Source organism: Nomascus leucogenys, chromosome 5, assembly GCF_006542625.1.
Source record: "Nomascus leucogenys isolate Asia chromosome 5, Asia_NLE_v1, whole genome shotgun sequence".
In the NCBI taxonomy this organism is placed as follows: Eukaryota; Metazoa; Chordata; class Mammalia; order Primates; family Hylobatidae; genus Nomascus; species Nomascus leucogenys.
In genome coordinates, this window is record NC_044385.1 from 47,211,982 (window position 1) to 47,236,961 (window position 24,980).

A 24,980-nucleotide genomic window follows, 5' to 3' on the forward strand; every position below is an offset into this window, starting at 1 on the left:
GTGTGCTTTTCTAAGACCCAAGTCCTTAACACAGTTGATTTGTCACCTGCCTGGGTGATTTGTCACCTGCCTCCTCCTAAACATCACCTTGTGTCAGCTTTCCCCACCATCTGTGATCTGGAACACAGGTGTTCTCCCAATCCTTTGGGAAAAAAATTAAACTTCCTCACTCCACAGGGACTTTTGCAAGGGCCACTGTCTTTGAACTTTCTTGCACTGCACTCCTAGATAGGATGGCTGAGGAGGGCCTCTCTAATGAGGAGAGATTCGAACAGAGCAAAGGAGCAAGCCATAAGGCTATCTGAAGGGAGAATGTCCCACACAGAAAGACGGCACAAACATCCCAAGCTGTGAATGTACTTGGTGCATAGGAAGAACCGTGACAGCCCATGCGGCTTGGGCAGAGACAGAAAGGACGAGAGCAGCAGATGAAATCAGAGGCATGGAGGCTGCATCATGTAGGGGCCTCCTAAGCCACAGTAAGGGCTCTGGCTTTTTTGTTTTTGTGTTTGTTTGTTTGTTTATGTTTGAGATGGAGTCTCGCTCTGTCGCCCAGGCTGGAGCGCAGTGGTGCGATCTCAGTTCACTGCAACCTCTGGGTCTGAGCAATTCTCCTGCCTCAGCCTCCAGAGTAGCTGGGACTACAGGCGTGCACCACCATGCCCAGCTAATCTTTGTATTTTTAGTAGAGACAGGGTTTCACCATGTTGGCCAGGCTGGTCTTGAACTCTTGACCTCAGGTGATCTGCCCTCCTCGGCCTCCCAAAGTGCTGGGATTACAGGTGTGAGCCACCGCACCCTGCCTGGCTTTTTCATCTAGTGAGATGGGAGCTACTGGAAGGTTCTGAAAGAATGACATGATCTGCTTGAGTTTTAGAAGGAGTACTCTGGCTGCAAAGTACAGCTGTAGAGGGGTAAGGCAGCAAGCAGAGACACCAGAAGGAAGGTAAGGGCAACAATTCAGAAAAACGGTGACAGTGACCTTGAGCATGGTGAGAGTAGTGGTGGAGGTGGTCAGATGCTAGATGAATTTCGAAGACGGAGTTGACAATATTTGCAAATTGAGGTGGATTTCTAGTACTTGCAAATGAAATAGATTCATCTTTAAACAGTGTATCTCTTCCTTAGATAACAGAGACAGCATAAGCTGTGATACCAGACTGGATGGGTTCAAATCCTGATTTTTATCCCTTACTGTGTGAACATTAGGCAAATTATTTTTCTGTGCCTCAGTCTCCTCATTAATAAAACAGGGGAATAAAGTAACTATTTCATAAAGTTGATACAAGGATTATCTGTAAAGCATTTAGAACAGTGCCTGAAATATAGTAAATGTTAGGTAAGGTGTTAATAAAACAAGTAAATGGGCCAGGCGTGGTGGCTCATGCCTGTAATCCCAGCACTTTGGAAGGCCAAGGTGGGTGGATCACAAGGTCAGAAGTTCAAGACCAGCCTGGCCAATACAGTGAAGCTCCGTCTCTACTAAAAATACAAAAATTAGCCAGGTGTGGTGACAGGCACCTGTAGTTCCAGCTACTCAGAAGGCTGAGGCAGGAGACTCGTTTGAATCCGGGAGGCACAGGTTGCAGCAAGCCGAGATCGCGCCACTGCACTCCAGCCTGGGCGACAGGGCGAGACTCCGTCAAAACAAACAAACAAACAAGTAAGCGTTCATCAATCCCTAGCCTAAGTCAAGCTCTGGGTTATGAGTTCTAATATCTTCTTGAACTTTTCCTCCAGCACTTTCATAGTTTGTAAGTATATATTTAAATGATCATTTAATACATGTCCCCCTCACTAGACTGAGAGCTTCACAAGGAAACTATTTTGTTCACCCTTCTTTCCCTGGTAACTAGAACAATTGCCCAGTTCCTGATCACAATCAGGAGATATTTACTGATTCAATGAGGGAATGATCTGATCACATTTCATCCTAATGATCTTTTTACAGTTTTATCTAGTCCACCAGTGGATAAACTTCATCATCTTTTTATCTCCAGTATCTTGTACGGTTCTAAGCACAAAGTAAGTGCTCAATAAATGTTTTCTGAACTAAAGCAGGAACTGTATAAACATTTTCTGTAATTACTGTACTAAATTTATGATACTTGTTACCAATCTGAAGGGTTATCTGGCAAAAAAAAAAAAAACAGCTGGTGTGGACAAAGAGGAAACACCTGGATGTGGCCAACAGCCACTGAGATGTTTGAAATAACATCCTTCAATGTGTGAGGCAATATAGCAATGAAAATACTTGCTGTGACTGTGGAAATAGCGATCATAAATATAACGGTGGGCACCCCACTGATATACCTTCAAATTGCAAGTCATCTACTGCTGCCATTCGGCCAGTGAGTCTTCTCCCAGTTACGAGGAAGAAAATTTGCAAGGGTCTAAAAGAAAAAAATAGGTAAACGTAATAGGATAACAGTATAAAGTATCTGCAAACAAGTCTTATTTCAGTATTAGAAATGGTATCACTTTCCCTTGCCTCCCTTTTCAATGGGGTTTAATAGGTTTATATAAAGATAACCACTAAACATCAGGTATTATTAAATATTAAAACTGTAACAAAGAAACTAACCCCGGGGGTCCAAAGGTTCCAATTCAACCTTATTTGGTTGTGTATGTACCAGGAATGAATCTCAACTCACTGTGTGAATGTTTAGAGACCAGGTGCAGCCTAGAGATGTAACGATGAGGAAGGAGAGGCTGACGTTTGAAAGAGGTGATGGGGACAGTGAAGAACAAAGGCAGTTCAGCCTAGCCAGTGGTTAAGGGCACAGGCTCTGGGGTCAGAGAGAGCTGGGTTTGATTCCCGATTCTGCTGCTTCTCTGCTGTGTGCGCGCTCCTCGCGGCCTCAGTTTCCTCATCTGTAAAATGGGTGCATAACGGTACCTAGTCACATAGTGCGGGGGTCATTAAATGGGAGTGCGTGTAAGGAGCCTAGCGCGGAATCAGGCAATTAGTAGGCAACGGGGTGTCGGCGACCCTGCAACCCGGGACACCGCGAAGCAGAGGCAGCGTTTCAGGGAGAGGAGCTGGGCCGCGGCGGCCCGAGCGGGCAGGAGATCCTGAACCCCCTTAGCCCCGTACTGGTCCCGCAAACCCGGCCGCCTCACCTCGCGGGGTTAGGCGTACCCCGAGTCCCGGGAAGGCTCGGGCCTCAGTTGCTCCGCGCCGGTTTCGGTCCGACCCAGTTGCCGGAAGCCGGAGATCCGGGGGGCGGGACTTCTCCGCCTCCTCCGGGAAGAGCCCCGCCCCCTTAAAGAGACAGCAGCTCCCAGAGACACCTGCGGGCGGCGGCGCGCGGAGCCCGCTCCCTCCCGCCCTTCTCCCGAGGGGGAGCCTCGGGTTCTTAAAGAGACAGGCGAAGGCGGAGTGGTGGGGTCGCTGAGTGTGACCACTTGGGCTGGCCTTGCTCCAGGAAATGTAGAAAATTCTCCAGTTTAGGGTTTTCTTACTGTGTGTTTATACCTCTTTTCCTAAGGAAATATAAAATCGGGTAACGAAAGACGATTGCGAAAGAAAAAAATAAGTCTCCCGCGTCACCAGTCCCTCAGTTTCTTTTGGCCATAAAAATTCTACCGGTGAGAAAGTACACAAGTCAATTACATTCTGAATGAGTGATCGAAAGCGCGATGTCTGTTCATATGAGCACCCCCAGTAAGTGAGCACTCGGAAAGACTTTACATCTAGTAATAGCCATATATAGTGTATTTTTTTCCCAAGATTATCATGATCAGGCTTTGTACATGCAGGATCTCTAATTCTCAGAACAATCCTGAATATCTTGGGGTGATTATCCTCATTTTACAAAGAGAAAGCTGAGGGTTAGAGCATGTGCAGGGCACTTTTGGTTAGTATGTACCAGGAATGAATCTCAGTTCATGAATTCAGCTGTGCTAGTGTATCAGCCACCTCTTATGTCCCATTTCAGATCATCTTGGCCTAACCTGCTGCTTATTTCACCGCCATTCATCTTATTCCAGCGTCAGCAGATATAACCTGACTGAGCTTTGCCTCCAGTCTATGCCTCAGGCTTCTCATCTTCTGCTTCGAGGCTTGTTTCTCGATGCTATGGGGTCACGGGACCTTGCTGGAACCAATCAGCACCCAGAGAGATGCATCCCAGAAGTGTAGGGGTAGAGAGTTGTTAATGTCTCATGAGGCAAATCTCTGACCAATGGGGTCAACAATTGATGAATATAGGCTTTTCCTGTTTTTCCCCCTCAGGCGCCCTTTCATATAGCTTTCAAACTACCTACCAGGATTACGCAACCAAATGCCTTTGGAAGTGACGCATTTGACAAGGCATCCTCGCAATGGGTCTCCTTCCTTCCCTTATATACAAGCCCTGTCCTTCACTCCTGGTCCTTGGATTCATACTTGCCAATAAACTACTCATATGAGGAAACAATATGAAGGCATGTTGGTACCAAAAGTGGCCCCAGAAAATAAAACCTTAGGTTGGCATTTTTGTAACTGAACTGCTCAACAGTCATATGGCAACAACAAATATATTGCTGGTGTTAAGGGGAGAGGGAAGGAGGGTGGTGGTCGTGGTGTGATAACACTTAGAATAGAATGGCATCACAATTACTAAGGTGTCTGTCTAGAGTTGATTGGGATAAGGTGCAGGTAGAAGATAAGGTGCTGAGTTATCTAGTAGCTGTGGCACTGGAACATTAAGAGGACAATGGTAATTATAAGGACTATGGAATGGACTGGTTTTCTTAACTCCATTGGAAACCTTGAAAATAAAATGACAGACTTAGAACAGCCAACTGTCAAATTGAGGCACTTTGTGAAAGCTAGAGAGCCTCTATGGCAGCTTTGAAGATTCTTATTCTTCTCTAGCCTTGAGAAAGACTGGACTGAAAATCAGGCCCAAGATCTAATTGTAAGAGTGGCAAAGTTTCAATGAAGACTGAATGCACAGCCCCTGTAGGTCTCCTCCATCAAAGCTGGGGCATTGTCAGAAAATGAATGGGAACCTGAGAACTGGGATGAGGATATTTGGGTGGGAAAGCCTGAGACTTGACCATCCCTCGTTTCCAATTTCCCTTGAATCTTTCAAGGGAAAGGTGGCTGTGGCAGAAGTAGTCCTTTCCCCCTTGTTAAAGGAAAGCAAAGTCCTCTTGCTTAGAGATCCTGTAATGATTACCTGCACAACATTGCTTTGGACTAAGGGACCAATTTAATTGTAAAGAACATGCAACAGTGACACATAACCATGGGTCTTACCCACTGGTCTTACCATGTGACTCAGTCATCCAATAGTAGGTGGCCTAATGGGATGGTGGAATGGCTTGTTAAAGGCACAGTTAGGGCTCCAGGTTGGGAAAAATACTCAGGAGACTGGGGCATTGTCCTCCAGCATGTAGTACATACACTAAACCAATGGTTTATCAATTATTCATAATGGTACTTTGTTCTAAATACCCACAGATTTGCAAACCAAGGGGTAGCACTTCTTACTATCACTTTCAGTGAAACCTACACACATAGAATGTGTGACTCCTGCCTCACGAGTTTAAGTTCTGCTTGGTTGGAGATCCTGGTCCCAGGGAAGCAGGGAAGGAGGAGAGAGAACCCTTCCATTCCAGTTACAGTTCCACTGAATTGGAAGCTGTAACTACCACTTAGGCATTTTTGGCTTCTCATACCACTGCACCAGCAGGTAAAGAAAAGAGTGCCGGCTGGGCACGGTGGCTCACGCCTGCAGTCCCAGCACTTCCAGAGGCCAAGGTGGGCGGATCACCTGAGGTCAGGAATTCGAGACCAGCCTGGCCAACATGGCGAAACCCATCTCTACTGAAAACACAAAAATTAGCTGGGCGTGGTAGCACATGCCTGTAATCCCAGCTACTCGGGAGGCTGAGGCAGAAGAATTGCTTGAACTTGGGAGGCAGAGGTTGCAGTGAGCCAAGATTGTGCCATTACACTCCAGCCTGGACAACAGAGCAAGACTCTGTCTCAAAAATAAATAAATAAATAAATAAATAAATGTGACACATGGTGGGGAAAATCAGCCCTGATTACTTTAAGAAGTTGGGGGCTGGGCATGGTGGCTCATTCCCATAATCCCAGCATTTTGAAAGGTCAAGGAAGGAGGATTGTTTGAGGTCAAGAGTTCAAGACCAGCCTGGGCAACATAAGGAGATGCTATAACAGTCACAAAATTTGCCAGGTTTGGGTGGCAAGCCTGTAGTCCTAACTACTCTGGCTGAGGTGAGAGGATGGCTTGAGCCCAGGAGTTCGAGGCTGCAGTGAGCTATGATCACACCACTGCCCTCCAGCCTGGTGACAGAGGAAGGAAACCCCGTCTCAATTATTTAAAAAAGAAAAGGTCTTGGGTGTGTTTTAAAACACTTTCCAACTCTGAGCTCTATGATTCTTCTTTCAGTTTCTCCAATGAGCCATGCTGTCTCTGGCTTCTGGGCCTTTGGCCATGTGGTTCCTTCCACCAGGACACTATCCTCACTTTGGCCAGCTGACTGCTTGCCATCTTCCTCAGTGAAGTCCTCTTGACTTCTCTAACCAGAATTAGCTTCCCCTTCTCCCTGCTCTCGTAGCCCACACACACCCTCCGCCTCTGGACTTCATTTAGGAAATGGCAGTTTTTTGTTTACTTGTCTATTCCCCGCACTAGACCATGGCTTCCTTGAGAGAAGAGGGTGTTTTATCACTCTATGCCCAGTGCTAAGGGGAGTTGCAGGCCCCAGGTTTTGTTAGGAATGGTCCCAGTTCTGTCTCTGCCCTGGGAGGTTTCAGATCCATATCCCCTGGGGAGGGCTCTGACTACAGAAATAGTCAACCATCAGCTAGAAGCCATGACTGGGGGCCGGGCGCAGTGGCTCAAGCATGTAATCCCAGCACTTTTGGAGGCCAAGGCAGGTGGATCATCTGAGGTCAGGAGTTCGAGACCAGCCTGACCAACACGGTGAAACCCTGTCTCTACTAAAAATACAAAAATTAGCCAGGCGTGGTGGCAGGCGCCTGTAATCCCAGCTACTCAGGAGGTTGAGGCAGGATAATTGCTTGAACCTGGGAGGCAAAGGTTGCAGTGAGCCGAGATTGTGCCACTGCACTCTAGCCTGGGTGACAGAGCGAGACTCCATCCCCAGCAACAACAACAAAAAACCATGATTGGGAAAAACATCTTTCATTAGTAAAAGAAGAGTTTGTGTATAAAGAATAACTAATATCCAAACCTATTGACTTGTGAGAGAGCATCTAACAGGATCTCTTTAAGTGTGGTCTTTTTAAGTACTTATTTTTTAAAAAATTAATCAGAGGGAGAATTTAAGATGAGCAATCTACCAATCCAAGAATCTCTCAAAAGCTCAGGCAAAGAATCGGAAATGATAATGATTAAAACAGACCTTTGTGCACCTGGTTAGGAATTTTCTGTCTCATGACAAAGGCAAACATCTTCTGACCTGACTCCTTCCCCTGGCCCGGGGTTGGCTGCTCCTACCCTGCACCTTCATTCAGCTCCGCCCAGTGTCGCCTGGCTGCAGCCTCTCTGCCCATAGGCCTCAGAGCTTACTCTGGCTGTGCCGACATGGGGCTGCCCCAGGCAGGGCTGTGGCTGAAGAGGCTCTGGGTGCTCTTGGAGGTGGCTGTGCATGTGGTCGTGGGTAAAGTGCTTCTGATATTGTTTCCAGACAGAGTCAAGCGGAACATCCTGGCCATGGGCGAGAAGACGGGTATGACCAGGAACCCCCATTTCAGCCACGACAACTGGATCCCGACCTTTTTCAGCACCCAGTATTTCTGGTTCGTCTTGAAGGTCCGTTGGCAGCGACTAGAGGACACAACTGAGCTAGGGGGTCTGGCCCCAAACTGCCCGGTGGTCCGCCTCTCAGGACAGACGTGCAACATTTGGGAGTTTATGCAAGGTCAGGAGGCTGCCACACACTTGAGGGGTGCTTGAAATAGCAGTGGTAGAGGGGGATGAAGAGATGGGTTGGAAAGTCCTGAATTCTCCTACTACTTTTGCTGCTCCTTTTGGACCTTCTTGTCCTCTTCCTGCTTCCTGAAACTAGAACTTCTTGTGGATTGTTTCTCTAAGTAACATCACCACCTTCCCAGGCACTCAAATCACAAACCATCCTGTCTGGCATTTCGGCCCCTGGAACACTGCTCTCACTGTACAGGCTGATCTGCCTGGGCTGCTCTTTGCCCACCTCTCTGCCTGGTTAACTCTTGTTCAATCTTCAGACTGTTGCTCAATGACGCTTCTTTTGAGAAGCCAAGCCCAGCTCCCCCATACTAGGCTACCCTCTCTCATCTGCCTGCTTAACATCCTAAACTTTTCTTTATTACACCTATTGTGGTTTGTAATTACGTACGGCTGGCTAGGATTCATGTCTGCTTCCCTCACTAGCCTGCAAACTCAATACAGGTCGAGACCATTGCTCTCACCCACTATTACGCCCATGCCTGATGCTGGCACATGGTAGCTGCTCAGTAAATACTTGTTAAAGAGCTCTCGGCCGGGCATGATGGTTCACACCTGTAATCCTGGCACTTTGGGAGATTGAGGCGGGCAGATCACGAGGTCAGGAGTTCAAGACCATCCTGGCCAACATGATGAAACCCCCGTCGCTACTAAAAATACAAAAATTAGCCAGGCGTGGTGGTGTGCACCTGTCATCCCAGCTACTCGGGAGGCTGAGGCAGAAGAATCGCTTGAACCCAGGTGGCGGAGATCGCAGTGAGTCAAGATTGTGCCACTGTATTCCAGCCTGGGTGACAGAGTGAGACTCCGTCACAAAAAAAAAAAAAAAAAAAAAAAAAAAAAATATTCTGTTTTCTCTAACTCCACCCATTCCCCAGTCCAGGAAAACCAGTTTCATCTACTTGAGTTCTTGACCGCTCCAGTTTTCTCTTTTTTGTCCTCCCAGCTTCTCTTCCTGCCAGCACTTCCTTCTCCCCCACTTGCGCACTCAGCCAGCCCAGCTTGTGAGTGGCTGCCAGATTGCTCTTCTCTGAGTACACACCAGCTCAACCACCTTCAGCAGCTCCCCTCTGCATTTAGGATGAAGCCCAGGCTCGGTCTTGGATTCCAGGTCCTCCCTGGTCAGGCTCCAGCTTTTCTTCTCAATTCTACCTCCGAGCTCCCCTCCACACTCATTTCTTTCGGACAAACTGTTGGGCTTTGTACATCTCTCGTACTTTCCCTTGCCTTTGCCTTTGCTGATATCGGCTGGTCAGGAATGCCCTTCCCCTCTCCACCACCGTCTAAATCCCCCTCATTCATGTGGGTCCAGCTCTCCTGACGCCTTGTCCTCCGTGAAGCCACCTCAGCTCCCTACAGCTAGGCATGTGCTCTCTCCCTTCGGCTCATGGCTGTCTGTCTGCACCTCTGCTTGGACACTGCTGCTTCCTGCTCAGCACCTGGTACCTAAGCACAAGTTTTATTTCCCTGCCCAATGGAGAGCCTCAGGAGAGGGTGTGTGTCTGATTTATCTCTGGATTCCTCAGCATGCTTGGCCCAGGGCCTAGATGCAGCAGGTAGAGAAGGCACCTGAGGCAGTTGGTTTATTCCGTGTTTTTCTTGTTTTTCTTTTTCTTTTTTTTTTCTTTTTTTGAGACAGGGTCTCACTCTACTGCTCAGGCTGGAGTGTAGTGGTATGATCACAACTCACTGCATCCTCGATTTCCCAGGCTCAAGCCATCCTCCTACCTTAGCCTCCTTAGTACCTGGGACTACAAGTGCACATCACAATGCTCGGCTAATTTTTGCATTTTTTGTAGACGTGGGGTTTCACCATGTTGCCCAGGCTGGTCTCGAACTCCTGGACTCAAGTGATCCACCCAATTCAGCCTTCCAAAATGCTGGGATTACAGGCATGAGCCACTGTGCCTGGCCTATCCTGTGTTTTTGAAAGCATGTTCTTTAGAACCTAAGTTCCACAGATATGCTTTAATATGTAGTGTTGCTTGGTCAAAGTAGTTGGGAAACCCTGAATACTATATCCTCCTCCTGGAATTTCATGTGCATATGAGCGTATGCACATGAGGAGTTTACAGTTCCATAGAACAGATGGAGGTAATAAACAAATCCTTACAGTCCTGTGAAATGGGGGAGGCCATAAAAAATAGAACTTTTGCCTGGAGGACTTGGAAGGTTTCCTGGAGGAGGTGGCTCTGGAACTAGGCCTTGAAGAATGAGTCAGATTTTTGTAGCCTGATGAGGAAAAAGGGAAGAGTGTTTCAGAAGGGAAGGCAGGAGCTTCTTTTGTTGTTGTTCATTCATAATTTCAAACCACAGTGCACAAATGACCTCAGTTTATTCAACAAATGTTCACTAATTACACTGGTAGTAAGAGCAATGGTAATAACTAACTAACCACATGCCCATGTGCCAAGCACTGTAACAGAAACAGGCCAATTTGCTGAATGCCAATCATCTGCAGATCAGTCCCCTGAAAGCCAGCTTGCCTCATGGCCAGTTCGCGGAATGTACTTGCATCATGTAACTGTCCACTTTCAGTGAGGCAGTTTACATTTTAAAGACTGTTGAATTTGGGCTGAGCCCCGTGGCTCACGTCTTTAATTCCAGCACTTTGGGAGGCTGAGGCAGGCAGATCACTTGAGGTCAGGAGTTCAAGACCAGCCTGGCCAACATGATGAAACCCCGTCTCTACTAAAAATACAAAAATCAGCCAGGCATGGTGGCATGCACCTGTAATCCCAGCTACTCAGAAGGCTGAGGCACGAGAATCACTTGAACCCAGGAGGCAGAGGTTGCAGTGAGCCGAGATCGCACCACTGCACTCCAGCCTGGGTGACAGAGCGAGACTCTGTCTTAAAAAATATATATATATATAAAATAAAATAAAATAAAAACTGTTCAATTTGTCTCTGCTCCCTGCTGCTGCAGCTGAGACTAAAAAATGGTAAGAGTGACCAGGTGCAATGGCCCATGCCTGTAATCCCAGCACCGTGAGCAGCTGAGTGGGAGGATTGCTTGAGCCCAGGAGTTCAAGAACAGCCTGTGCAACAGAGTGGAACCCTGTCTCTACAAAATATTTAAAAATTAGTGGGATGAGGTGGTGTGAGCCTGTAGTCCCAGCTACTCAGGAGGCTCAGTTGGGAGGGTCACTTAAGCCCAGGAGGTCGAGGCTTCAGTGAGCCATGTTCATGCTAGTGCACTCCAGCCTAGGTGACAGAGTTAAGACCTTGTCTCAAAAATAAATAAATAAATAAAATAAAAACTTTTTAATGGTAAGAGGAGGGGACTGAAGCAAAAGAAAAATCCATTCGCAAAATAGAGTTTACTTTCAACACATTAACCCAAAGTCCCCTGAAATCATAGGTACTAACAATATGGAAATAAACGCCATGGGCCTCTGCCCTGGAAGGCCTCATAACCCAGAGTGAGAGATGGCATCGTGACAGGGAAGCAGAGGGCGCTGGGGGAAGGAACCCTGTCAAGAGTAGGGTAAGGAGGTGGCCCAGGGAAAGCTTCCTGGAGGAGAGGTTGGTGAGCTGATTGTCTAGGGACAGTGAAACCTTGGGGTGGGTGAGGAAGAGGGGCATGGGAAGCAGGGCAGGGCAGAGAGGAGGAGCAGCAGAGGTCTGAGATGTGGAGGAGCAACATTCAGTTTGGCACAAGTGGGGTCCCAGAGGCAGGAAGGGGTGAAGGATGAGGCTGAAGGCATCATCAGGAACCAGAGCTTACGGGGCCTTGTGTGTCGTAGCTGCAGGTTGACTTTATCCTGAGAGTACTGGTGAGTTCTGGAAGGGTTTCCAAGCGAGAAGTAAGCATGATCAGTTCTGCTTATTAGAAAGACGTTGGCCGAGCATGGTGGCTCACACCTGTAATCCCAGCACTTTGGGAGGCCGAGGCCAGTGGATCACTTGATGTCAGGAGTTCGAGACCAGCCTGGCCAACGTGATGAAACCCTGTCTCTACTAAAAATACAAAAATTAGAAGGGCATCATGGCAGGCGCCTGTAATCCCAGCTACTCCAGAGGCTGAGGCAGGAGAATTGCTTGAACCCGGGAGGTGGAATTTGTAGTGAGCTGAGATCACGCCACTGCACTCCAGCCTGGGCAACAAAGCGAGACTCTGTCTCAAAAAAAAAAAAAAAAAAGACATATTGTAACTACTTTGGAAACCCACCAGGCCACCAAAAAGCTCTGTTGTATGCTTTGGGTATAAACTCTGAACTCAGAGCCAGAGATAGAGAGACATGAAGAATCTTTACTGATAATCTAAAGCAACCGCTTCGTTTTTGAGATGCAAAGGTCCAGAGAGGTGAATGACTCGCTTAGATTCACACAGTGAGTTCTTAGAAGAGCCAGAACTAGACTTCTGACTCTCAGCTCGTGCACTTGCTGCTACTGGATAAGACAGCAGGAGCTCAGGGAAACTCTCAGCCACCTCCAGCCCTCTGTGTGTCCATGCACACGCACACACACACAATATACACACACTCTTGGACACACACAGAACAAAACATCGAGTAACTGGCATGGTGTGGCAGAAGGCAAGTTCTGGATGATTTACTTTCTGGATACCTGAGAGTTAATCTGAAATTGGCTTTATTTCAGCCCCTGTTTAAAATCTTCTAACATCTTTCCAAGTGTACTTACAAGTGTTGTCCAAGAACTATAAATAGGATTTCTCTGCTGAGAGATCCTGACGTGGGGGGTAATTTACTGGTCTGGGCTGTTTTCCCGTTTATACAAAGGAGTTGGACTTGATAGTCTTCACTGGATGCTCGAAATGGTGTTCTCTGCACTGTGGTCTGTGGACATGGGCAGGGTGCCAGCCCCCATGCACTCATCCTTTACCTCTCTGCTGCTGAGGAAAGCAGAGAGCTTAGTTTAAACTTTGCCCTCAATACTGACCATTGTACCCAACCACACTATAAATAATTAAACAAATGGCTCTGTCTCTTCCAGGGTCTGAATCAGTGGATGTTGAGTTTTTTTCCCAATTAAAAACAAAATTTCATACAGCTGATACTTAGAGTTGATCATGACCATAAGTCTTTCGGGTTCTTTGTTTTTTATTTTTATTGAGATGGGGTCTCATGCTGTTGCCCAGGCTGCAGTGCAATGGCACGATCGTAGCTCACAGCAGCCTCATTCCTGGGCTCAAGCGGTCTTGCTGCCTCAGCCTCCCAAGTAGCTGGGACTAGACATGTGTCACCACGCCTGGATAATTTTTTTTTTAAGAGACAGGGTCCTGCTATGTTGCCTAGGCTTTTTGGGTTCCTACCTGAAGAGTGACAGAGTGACTCCCTGGGGTCATTAGAGGCCAGTGACCAGCCACTTGGCCACAATTGACCTCTGAGCTGCCCTCCTGAAGCCTGGGCCTCCTTGTCACATGGATGAGAAATCATAGTGCAGTCAACCAGCAGAGAATGAGGCCACTCCATGCCTCCTCAGGCCTCTTAAGAAAAAGTCTGACCAAGGACAAGGAGAGCTGCTTTGTATGTCCAGTGAAACTAGTCTGCTTTCCTCTCATATGCTAAAAATTGAGAATATAAGCCAATTTTGTTTCTTCTTTTACTTGGCCACCAGGAAACTCAGAGTCAAAATATAGCTCAGTTATAACAAATGCATGGGATCTATGGCCTGTGTGTATTCCATTTTCCCCTCCTGTTCTACGCCTCCCGGAGGGGCATGATTAAAAAAAAAATCTGGCCAGGCGCAGTGGCTCACGCCTGTAATCCCAGCACTTTGGGAGGCCAAGGCCGGTGAATCACTTCAGGTCAGGAGTTCGAGACCAGCCTGGCCAACATGGAGAAACCCCGTCTCTACTAAAAATACAAAAATTAGCCAGGCGTGGTGGCACGCACTTGTAATCCCAGCTACTTGGGAGGCTGAGGCAGGAGAATTCCTTGAACTTGGGAGGCGGAGGTTGCAGTGAGCTGAGATCACGTTTTTCCACTACAGCCTGGGTGACAGAGGAAAACTCCATCTCAAAAATAAAAAATAAAAAAATTCTATTTAATGTGTTAATATAGGTGTAAGGAGCTTTAAATTCTTTGCAGAACACAGAGGGGATATAGTTAACCAAATAAACCACATGCAAGTTAAGATGCCCTCTACTACCCATCTATCCGCAAACCCTGTCAATTCTGCCTTCTCCCCAGCTCCATTGCCCCACACTAGCTAGCCCAGGCTCCCATTCTCTCTCTCTCTCTCTCTCTCTCTCTCTCTCTCTCATAGAGACAGGGTCTCATTCTGTGGCCCAAGCTGGAGCGCAATGGCACAATCACAGCTGACTACAGCCTCAACCTCTTGGGCTTGATGGATCCTTCAGCCTCAGCCTCTTGAGTAGCTGGGACTACAGGCACACACTACCAGGGCCAGCTATTTTTTTTTTTTCGGAGATAAGGTCTCGCTGTGTTGCCCAGGGTGGTCTTGAACTCATGGGCTCAAGCGATCCTCCTGCCTCGGCCTCCCAAAGTGCTGGGATTACAGGTGTGAGCTACTGCATCCAGGCCCATTGTCTTTCATGTAGACTTCTCCAGTGCCCCCTAACTGCTTATCCCTCACTTTCATTTTCACTCTTAGTCCTTTCTCCACAGAGCAGCCAGAGTGATCTTCAAATGTAAATCTGGTCATTACATGGCCCTACTGTAGCAGTCAGGGTTCTGGCTTGTAAGCAACAGAAGCTCCCTCTGGTTTTCTTGGTCACACACACATATGTACATAAAGGAACATACTGGAAAGATGTTGAGTGCTTTCCAGACACAATACCAGCTGGTCTTGATTGGACTGTCTTTTAGCATCAATAGTTGGGCCTGGATCCTGCTGTCATTGTGGTTGCCATGGGAACCCATCACCATCCCTTACAGGGGCACCACAACTGGGCTGTGGATGAATTCTGCCATCTCAATGACTGCCAGAATCAAAGATCTATGTGGAAGGATATAATTAGCCCAGCTGGGGTCACTGCCTGAGCCCTGGCTGCCAGGGGCAGAGTGCGAACCTGGCCCTTCTGTCTTCCATAGAGCAAGGCTGGGCACACTGTTTCATAAATAGAATACAAAATAGGGAATTCTAAGTAGGAAGGAGAGTTAGGAGCTGGGCAGCCAAAACTGCAACAAATGAGTCAGATATAGTCAAGTGCACCTATAGTTCCAGCTACTCAGAAGGCTGAGGCAGGAGGATCACTTGAGCCCAGAAGTTCAAGGCTGTAGTGTATTATGATGGCACCTGTGAACAGCCACTGCATTCCAGTCTGGGCAACATAACAAGATCTCGTCTCTTAAAAAAAAAAAAAAAAAGAAAGAAAATATGTGACAATATTCACCACCCTTGCTTTATATTCCTATGATAGCCCACATACTTAGGATAAAATCCAGATTCTTTACAAAGGCTTATGGGAGCCTGCCTGCTCTGGTCCATCCCTAACTCTCTAACCCTTCTCTTGTTGCTCTCTACGCCTGGTTCCTGCCAGTGGTTTTGTGGGGCCTTGAACACACCAAGTTCTGTCCCTCCTTAGGGGCTCTGTGCGAGTCTCTTTGGCTAGAATCTCTTTCTCCCTTTCCCATGGCTGGTTCTCTCCTGTCTTTCATTTCTCAGGTTAAATGGCAGCTCCTCAAAGGCCTTCCCTGCCCCACCTGTCTAAAGTAGGTCACTCCTTTATAGCCTCTCTCGTAACACTGATCACAATTTGAAACTTCTTGATTTATGCATTTACTTAGTTTTTTTTGCCTGTCTCCCCATTAAGCAGACTTCAAACTGCACACAGCCAGAGAGCTGCTGGTCTCATTCTCTGCCAAATCCCCAGTGTGTGGCAGGGAGACTTGCATATTTTAAGTGCTGAATAAATAATTGTAGATAGGATGAGAGTATGCTACATTCTGGAGATTCGAGGATGAATGAGGAACAGGCCCTGCCCTCAGGGGATAATGAATAGGTGGGTTTGGGGGTATGTGGACACTTTAACAGGCCATGTCACAGTGCAAGACCAGCCATGCTCCAAAAAATGTATGGTAAGGGCTCAACAATGTCAGCTCTTGCTGTAAGAAACCACAGCAGGCCGGCTGCTCCCCAGAGTTGTCCTTGGTCTAGGATGGGGAGTTACAGAAGGCTTCCCACCCAGGGCTAGCTTCATAGACATGGGACCAGTGAATCACACAGGGACCTACATTCAAAAGGGCCTTGTCCTTGGGATTTAATGTTCTGCAGCAGCTGTCTCGAGTTTTTGTTGCTGTTGTTGTTTTTAGCACACCAGAGTTGCAAAGTATGTCTTGAAATTCTTCATAATTTTATCTTTGAATCTGCGTTTTGTAAGTGAAACCCTATGGGACAGTGGAGCATGCCCTGAGGACTTGGAGCCTCTGCTGGCACAGGCTCCTGCCTTCCACAGGCTCCCTGCCTTCCACAGGCTCCTGCCTTCCACAGCCTCCCTGCCTTCCACAGGCTCCTGCCTTCCACAGCCTCCCTGCCTTCCACAGGCTCCTGCCTTCCACAGCCTCCCTGCCTTCCACAGGCTCCTGCCTTCCACAGCCTCCCTGCCTTCCACAGGCTCCTGCCTTCCACAGGCTCCCTGCCTTCCACAGGCTCCTGCCTTCCACAGGCTCCCTGCCTTCCACAGGCTCCTGCCTTCCACAGGCTCCCTGCCCTCCAGGACATGTTCTCCAAGGCCCACTCTCCCATCCCCAGGTGCTCCTTCCTGCTCCCACCCAGTGACTGCTGCCATCTCCTGACCCCAGAGTGGGCCTGGATACAGGCATGAGGAAGGTGGGGGTCAGGTGTCACATCCCCCAGTGTCCCATGGCAGCTGTCCCCATCCCGGGCTCGCAGTGCCATAGTGCAATTCACCAAGTGACTGAGGGTAGGGGAAGCTTCTTGCCCACCCTTTCCCCCATCAAGGTACCTAGTATGTTCCTTACAGAGGCTGCAATACCCTGTGGGTTGGGGTGGTGGGCAGGTGGGAAGGGGCCATGTCTGGCTCAACTTCTGTGATGCTGGGCGGGGCATGGCATGTTGGTCTGGTGGCTGGAGGGAAAGGGAAGTGCACACACACTCGGTCTCTGGGGTGCTGGGTAGCTGTGAAGATCTGCTCTCACTCTATGAATATCCCTGTGCCAGGGGAGTATGACATTAAATAGCAACTAAAAGACACGATGCCAGGTCAAGAGAGGGACTACAGAAGATTAGAAATGTCTTTGTATTTTAGGCTGGGCACGGTGGCCCAGGCCTGTAATCCCAGCACTTTGGGAGGCCAAGGCGGGTGGATCACTTGAGGTCAGGAGTCTGAGACCAGCCTGGCCAACACAGTGAAACCCCGTCTCTACTAAAAATACAAAAATTAGCCAGGTGTGGTGGTGCGCACCTGGAGTCCCAGCTACTCAGGAGGCTGAGGCAGGAGAATCGCTTGAACCCCGGAGGTGGAGGTTGCAGTGAGCTGAGATCACACCACTGCACTCCAGCCTGGGTGAGACTCCATCTCAAAAAAATAAAAAAGAAACAAACGTCTTTATATTTTAATAAATTTAATGGCACTTTCCCCCACTTTTTGAACAAGGAACCCTGCATTTTCATTTGGCAGCAGGCCCAGCAAATTATGCAGCTGGTCCTGCTCCTAGCGTTCACTCTCTTTGTGGAGCTGCCTTCGGTGCCTCCCTACTTCATAGCTCAGGGAGGAGATACAAGCTCATAGCAACAGCTTACATTTATTAAGCACCTACTATGAGCCAGGAACCAGTTTAAGCCCTTATCTCTATTAATTTATTTAATCCTCCTAACAGTGCTACAAAGTATTATTATGCCCCCTTGTGGATGAGGAAACTGAAGTGCTATGAATAGAAAGAGCACTGAATTGAGAGTTCAGAAACCAGAATGTTCATTTTAACTCCTCACTGACCTGCTGTGTGACCTGGAGCAAGTGTGTAAAATTCAGTTTCTTTGTCTATAAAATGGGGGAAAAATTATCAACCTTGCAGTATTACTAATCCCATCGCATGAGAGAATGGATGCATACCTGCCTTATAAACTGCATGAAAGGGACTCCTCTTATATTTAAACTACTATGCGGCAACTGCAGGTGGTCCACTGAGACCACCTAAAAAAACTTCTCATTTTAGAGAGGAGTAAACCAGCTCCAGCCCCTGCTAAGTCATGCTCTCTAGGCGTCGGACCCCAGTGCCTAGGACCCATCCTGGGGTGGGGGGTGGGGGGCAATAAAAATAACAGAACTGAACATAGGAGTGAAAATGGTGCTTGTAAAAGAAAGCTGTGTGTAGATTCTCAGTTTGTGATGGTTATTGCTGTTTCAGGTAATAGGCCACTGGTGCTGAATTTTGGAAGTTGTACCTGACCTTCATTTATGTTCAAATTTGACCAATTCAAGAGGCTTATTGAAGACTTTAGTTCCATAGCAGATTTTCTTGTCATTTACATTGAAGAAGCACATGCATCAGGTACAGAAAGATTCTCTGCCTCTTCTACCTCTTCCCACTCTCTTTTCTCTCTCCCTTTTCCCCAGGACCCATCTCAAGGTTGGGAGGTGGAAGGAGGAAGAGGAGGGGAGAGGGAAAGAGCTGCTATTCACCGAGCACCCACCACTCCCAGGCCCTGCACTGGGCTAACCTCACAGTCTGTGCTTTCAACCAGGGTACAGAGAACAGAACACCTGGAGTGACAGGGTCTGGCTAGGAGAGGATTCTAACATTTTGATTGGACAAATAGGGAAGTCAATGGAGAAGAACTGATTTGAACACATTTACAAGGAATTCAGACCCAAAATGTCACAGGTGAAATGATGGCCATATGGCTATTTTTTCTTTTTTTTTTTTTTTGAGAAAGGGTCTTGTTCTGTCGCCTGAGCTGGGGCTGGAATGCGGTAGCACTCACATGGCTCACTGCAGCCTCAACCTCCTGGGCTAAATCGATCCTCCTGCCTCAGCCTTCCAAGTAGCTGGAACTGCAGGCATACGCCACCATGCCCAGCTAGTTTTTTGTATTTTTTGTAGAAATAGAGTTTCACCACATTACTCGGGCTGGTCTCAAACTCCTAGGTTCAAACAATCTGCCCACCTCGGCCTCCCAAAGTGCTGGGATTACAGGCGTGAGCCACTGCGCCCAGCCTATATTAGTATTTTTGAAAGAACACTGTGGTGAAGAATTAGGAGAAAAAGTAATACTTAAACTCAGTATGAATTAGAATCATCTGGAAGGCTGTTAAAACGCAGACGTCTGGGTCCCATTCCTAGTCCATGCAGTCTGACGCTTAGGGTTTGCACTACTTAACAAACTTCCAGTTGATGTTGATGCTGTTAGTCTGGGGAAACACACTTAGAGAACTACTGATCTAAACCCTTGCCTCTCCAAGTATGGTCTAGGCGCCAGCAGTCTTGGCATCCTGGGAGTTAGATGGACTCTCAGTTCCACCTTCGACAGACCGAATCAGAATCTTCCTATAACAAGGTCCCCCAATGATTCATGCACATTCAAGATCAAGGAGTGCTGGTTTATTGGACTATTTCACATTGAAGAGCGGGGGTCTGGCAGACAGGAGCCCTGGGCTTCAGTTCTGGATCAATCACTAATTCCTGATGTGACCTTGCACATTCAACCATAATAGGAAACCAGGCCAAATCATTGCCAAGGGCTCCTCTGAGAACCTCAGTTAAAAGTGAGGGGCTATTTAGTCTGCAGGAAGTGTGTGCTGTGTCAATGGGACTCAGTGCCTGGCCTTTCTCTTGTAGATGGCTGGGCTTTTAAGAACAACATGGACATCAGAAATCACCAGAACCTTCAGGACCGCCTGCAGGCAGCCCACCTACTGCTGGCCAGGAGCCCCCAGTGCCCTGTGGTGGTGGACACCATGCAGAACCAGAGCAGCCAGCTCTACGCAGCACTGCCTGAGAGGCTCTACGTAATCCAGGAGGGCAGGATTCTCTACAAGGTGGTGACCTGGGGACAGGGGGCCCAGGGAGGGCAAGGGCAAAGAGAAGGCTTTGCATCAAGCAGAACTGGATTCAAATCACCACCCAGCCATTTACCAGCCATGTGACCATGGGCGAGTGCTTTCACTTCTTGGAGTTCCTTCCATTTCCTCTTCTGCAAAATGGGAATGTTGGTCTCCACCTCACAGGGGATGAAATAATGCACACAAAAGTCCCTAGCATTTGGACTGGAGCTGCATCCTCTTGGCTTCCTTTTGAACCCAGATGATGGCTGAGTCCTGGTGTGGTTTCAAACTGACAGAGAATGTTGTTTTTGTTTTCTGTTTTGTGGGTTTCTTTTCTTTTTTTTTTTTTTTTGAGACAGACTCTCACTCTGTTGCCCAGGCTGGAGTGCAGTGGGGTGATCTTGGCTCACTGCAACCTCCACCTCCCGGGTTCAAGCAATTCTCCTGCCTCAGCCTCCCAAGTAGCTGCGACTATAGGCGCGCACCACACCCAGCTAATTTTTGTATTTTTAGTAGAGATGGGGTTTCGCCATGTTAGCCAGGCTGGTCTTGAACTCCTGGCCTCAAGTGATCTGCCCGCCTTGGCCTCCCAAAGTGTTGGGATAACAGGCGTGAGCCACTGCGCCCGGTCTGTTTTTGTTTTATAAACAATGTTCAGAGAGGGGAATTGACTTATCTAAGGTCACACTGGGCAAGACTCTGATTTCAATTCTAAATCCCGATTGGGTGGGCCAGAAATGAGACGGTCTGAAGCTGCTAACATCTGAGGCAGGCCTGAACCAGGGCTGGCGGGGTAGAAGTCTCAAGGGGAATGGAACCCGTGGTTTGGAGCTGGAAATGCTGGATGCAGGGATGTGAGGCAGAAATGCATTTCAGGCTCCCTTTCTTGTGACTGCTTCCTCTCGAAAGTTCCAGCCTGGTCAGGGTGAGGGAGGTAAGTGCACAGCCTCTGACTCTTTAGACACAGTTGGCTTGGCCTCCCTTAAGAAGGTAGAAACTACGTTTTAAAGCTATTGAAGGGATTTCAAGCCTTGGGGAGCAGATGAAACCCAGTATGTGGATGCTCCTGTGTCCACAGATCAAGATCAAGCTGACCCTACTTATTCAGATAAAACAAGCAAAAACTTGCAGGCAAATTCCCATGGTGCAAGGGTCACAGTAGAAGAATGTGGGTCCTTCATCCTTTCCTGTACCTTGGGACATGGTTCGGGCGTGATTGAGGCACCCTGGGCACTGAATCCCTACCTTGGGTTAGGCCCTGTGCAAATACCAGAAACACAAAAATGAATTGAAAGTGACTCATACCTAGCCGGGCACGGTGGCTCACGCCTGTAATCCCAGCACTTTGGGAGGCCGAGGCAGGCTGATCACCTGAGGTTGGGAGTTGGAGACCAGCCTGACCAACATAGTGAAACCCTGTCTCTACTAAAAATACAAAAATTAGCCAGGTGTGGTGGCGCATGCCTGTAATCCCAGCTACTTGAGAGGCTGAGGCAGGAGAATCGCTTGTACCCGGGAGGCAGAGATTGCGGTGAGCGGAGATCGCACCATTGCACTCCAGCCTGAGCAACAAGAGTGAAACTCTGTCTCGAAAAAAAAAAAAAAAAAAATGACCAGCCAGGCGCAGTGGCTCACGCCTGTAATCCCAGCACTTTGGGGGGCCGAGGCAGGTGGATCACGAGGTCATGAGTTCGAGACCAGCCTGACCAACATGGTGAAACCCTTGTCTCTACTAAAAATACAAAAATTAGCCAGGCATGGTGGCATGTGCCTGTAATCCCAGCTACTCAGGAGGCTGGGGCAGGAGAATTGCTTGAACCCGGGAGGCAGAGGTTGCAGTGAGCAGAGATCACACCACTGCACTCCAGCCTTGGCAACAGAGCGAGAAAGAAAATGGCCCACACCCTTACTTCAAGGTACTCACAGGCTGAAGGATAAGGAAGACCCAAATAAGACTATTACAGTGTCCCAACTGCTGGGGGACTCCAGAGCAGGGGTCGGCACGCCTTTTCTGTATAGGGCCTGATAGTAAATATTTTCAACTTTGTGCCAAGTAATCCCTGTCACAACAATTCAATTCTGCTGTTATAGCACAACAGCAGCTGCAGACAACATGCAAATGAAAGCATGTGAGGCATCAGGACTAACCTGGCTCTCAGACTGTAAGTTTTTCAACCTCTGGGGAAGGGTAGGCTTCTCAGAGGGGGCAGCAATTGCTTGGGCCTTAAAGGATAAGGAGTTGGCCTAGTGAGAACAATGAGTGAAAATCCCTGCAGTATAGGGAAGAGGGTGGGTGGAGGCACTGAGGCATAGTAGGGCAGAGTGTGAATAAATGATTGGGGACATTGGGGTTACACAGGGGTCTCATTCTGGACCAAGGGGTTTGCTCTTCATCTTAGGGCAAAGGAGAGCCACTGACAGGTTTGGAGCAGGAAAGAGACATGATCGGACCTGTACTTAGAACGTTCACTGGCTCACGGCTGTAACTCTAGCACTTTGGGAGGCCCAGGTGGGTGGATCACCTGAGGTCAGGAGTTCAAGACCAGCCTGGCCAACATGGTGAAACCCTGTCTCTACTAAAAGTACAAAAAAATTAGCCAGGAGTGGTGGTGTGTGCCTGTAATCCCAGCTACTTGTGAGGCTGAGGCACGAGAATTGTTTGAACCCGGAGGTGGAGGTTGCAGTGAGCAAAGATAGTGCCAGTGCACTCCAGCCTGGGCGACAGAGAGAGACTCTCTCAAAAAAAAAAAAAAAGAAAAGAAAAAGAAAGTTCACTGGTTCCATGGCCGGGCATGGTGGCTCACGCCTGTAATCCTGGCACTTTGGGAGGCCAAGGCGGGCAGGTCACTTGAGGCCAGGAGTTTGAGACCAGCCTAGCCCACGTGGCGAAACCCTGTCTCTACTAAAAATACAAAAATTAGCTGGGCGTGATGGAGTATGCCTGTATTCCCTGCTACTCAGGAGGCTGAGGCAGGAGAATTGCTTGAACCTGAGAGGCAGAGGTTGCAGTGAATCAAGATTGCGCCATTGCACTCCAGCCTGGGCAATGGAGCGAGACTCTGTCTCAAAAAAACAAAAAGAAAAAAAGAAAGTTCAGTGGTTCCCGGTTGAAAAATGGACAGGAGGGAGCAGGGACTAACGACTGCGGACAGCTGGGAGGGGTGGCAGCTGCCCAAGTTGTAGGATGAAAAGGGCTGACCTAGGGCAGTAGAACTGGAGAGGCAGAGATGGTTCTGAGATAGGATGGGTAGAACTTGATGTGAAGGCTGGAGAAGAAGATTAGGCCAGTCTGAAGGTCTGATTATGGAAGAAAAGCTTATTTGTACAGAACTCTTCTCTTTTTGAAGGACTATGTCACTTTATGTCCTCTGGATTTTCTACTTCTCTGTCCAACCTTCCTGTTAACTGCTGATGCCACTGTCCACACTTTCTCATCCACCTCACGGCTGCATCTGCCATTGAATTAGCCATGCTGATGGCTCCTACATAGACATCATTTGACCAGATCCTGCAACTAACCTCCAGACCTACATGTTCCTTGTAAGTTGGAAATCTGGGAATGCCTGATTCATTTCTCTTGCAGGGTAAATCTGGCCCTTGGAACTACAACCCAGAGGAAGTTCGTGCTGTTCTGGAAAAGCTCCACAGTTAATCTGGACAGATACCTCAATTCTAGGTGACCAACAGGAGTGCTTCTCAAGGCTTAGCTCTCCCTGAGACCCAGCTGGCTTTTACCCTTGACCTGCGTCCCTAGCTGAATCACTAGCTCAGATTTTTCTGATCTAAGCAAACAACTCGCAGCTGAGGAATGCAGGCCACAGCACCCAATCAAGACAAATTGTTATTATCAGAAAATGAAGCAACACTTGAGCTGTTCAGGCCAGTTCCCTGTTGAAGAAAATACAGCCTGACACTGCTCCCACTGTGGAGACCACATTCCCTGCACACTGTCTTTGAGAGAGCAGTTGCACTCTACAGGCGCACTTCTGAGGTACGGTATCTCTCTCCAGCCCCTCTGATACTAAGTAATTCAAGCTGGCATTCCTTCTATTAGGGAAATTCATTTTACCCAATTTGCATTTATGGAATTGATCACTTAAGACACTAAATTAGTTTTTAGAACCAATTATGGGAAGAATTCCAGTTGTTAGGAAGAGATGAGGAGTTGGAAGAGGAGGGGTTAGAAACAGGAGGAGGCAGTCATCCTCTCCTTGCCAAAAGATTTAAACCTGTCCACATTGGTGGTGATGATGGGTGAGTTTCCATGGTAACACATCTCTAATTTTACCAGGGAAGAGGAGAGTACTCACTTTACCATCTTTGAATATATTTCATAGAAATCTAGCTCTCTGTACCCTGAAATCTTCCACTAGCCTCACATTTCAACAGAGTCATCTAGAAGGGAGGGTTGGCTTCCCAGAAGCATAACCTTGACCAAACCAAACAACAGGCACCAGCAATGCTGTCATTCAGTTATGCAGAAGCCCACATGTGAAATTCTGTTTCTCTGATTTCTTCGCAAGTCTCTTAATGGTCATTTGTGTTAGATTACATCAAACTGACGGATAACCATTGGTATTCATCTATTTTAACTCTGTATCTTTACATATTTGTTTATGATGGCCACAGCCTAAAGTACACACGGCTGTGACTTGATTCAAAAGAAAATGTCATAAGATGCAGTAAACTAAGAACAGAACTATTAAAATACATCAGGCTGTTCTGGATGGCTTCAGCGTGATCTCTACATTTTCTTTTCCAATTTGTATCTGATTACCCAGTGTAATCTGACCAGCAAAAATATCATATGCTGGAAGGGCCTCATTTTGGGGGAAGAACATTCAGGCCCTATGTTACATGTTAAATGTGGTTTTGTCTTATGAACTCCTGCTGGAGTGAAATAATTTTCCACGCTGGAATCAAATTACCTTTACAACATGACATAAAAGAATGGATCTGGAGACCTTTTGCTAGCATGAGAACATATTCTCTTTAGCTATACTTTAGTTGCTACAAAGTTAATATTATTAATGTTGTCACTTTGGCGCGGTGGCTCACGCCTGTAATCCCAGCACT

At 47.8% G+C, this 24,980-nt stretch overlaps 2 protein-coding genes across 8 annotated transcripts in view; one reads left to right on the forward strand and one right to left on the reverse strand.

Annotated features, from left to right (window-relative positions):
- YIPF1 (Yip1 domain family member 1) overlaps nucleotides 1-3,245 on the reverse strand; it is a 38,501-nt gene extending 35,256 nt beyond the window's left edge. For 2 of the 4 annotated variants that reach the window (XR_004030101.1, XM_030812998.1), the window contains exons 1-3: nucleotides 3,124-3,245; nucleotides 2,655-2,874; nucleotides 2,314-2,393 (exon numbers count right to left, since the gene is read on the reverse strand). Coding sequence is in view for 2 of the 4 variants with exons in the window: in XM_030812998.1 (XP_030668858.1) it covers nucleotides 2,314-2,344 (31 nt within the window). In the remaining 2 variants the exon portion in view is untranslated. The remainder of the gene's footprint in view (nucleotides 1-2,313; nucleotides 2,394-2,654; nucleotides 2,875-3,123) is intronic. The other 2 variants (XR_004030102.1, XM_030812999.1) reach the window with 1 other exon arrangement.
- A 4,308-nt stretch (nucleotides 3,246-7,553) lies between these two features.
- DIO1 (iodothyronine deiodinase 1) lies at nucleotides 7,554-24,623 on the forward strand. 4 transcript variants are annotated; one of them, XM_030812500.1, is made up of 4 exons: nucleotides 7,572-7,908; nucleotides 18,268-18,411; nucleotides 19,699-19,898; nucleotides 23,488-23,556. In XM_030812500.1, the coding sequence occupies exons 1-4, from the start codon at nucleotides 7,572-7,574 to the stop codon at nucleotides 23,554-23,556; spliced, it is 750 nt and encodes a 249-aa protein (XP_030668360.1). The 4 variants fall into 4 exon arrangements, with proteins under 4 accessions (XP_003273125.1, XP_030668362.1, XP_030668360.1 ...); XM_030812501.1 differs by having other exon boundaries at nucleotides 7,572-7,716; XM_003273077.2 differs by lacking the exon at nucleotides 18,268-18,411 and having other exon boundaries at nucleotides 7,554-7,908; nucleotides 23,488-24,623.
- The last annotated feature ends 357 nt before the right edge of the window (nucleotides 24,624-24,980 follow it).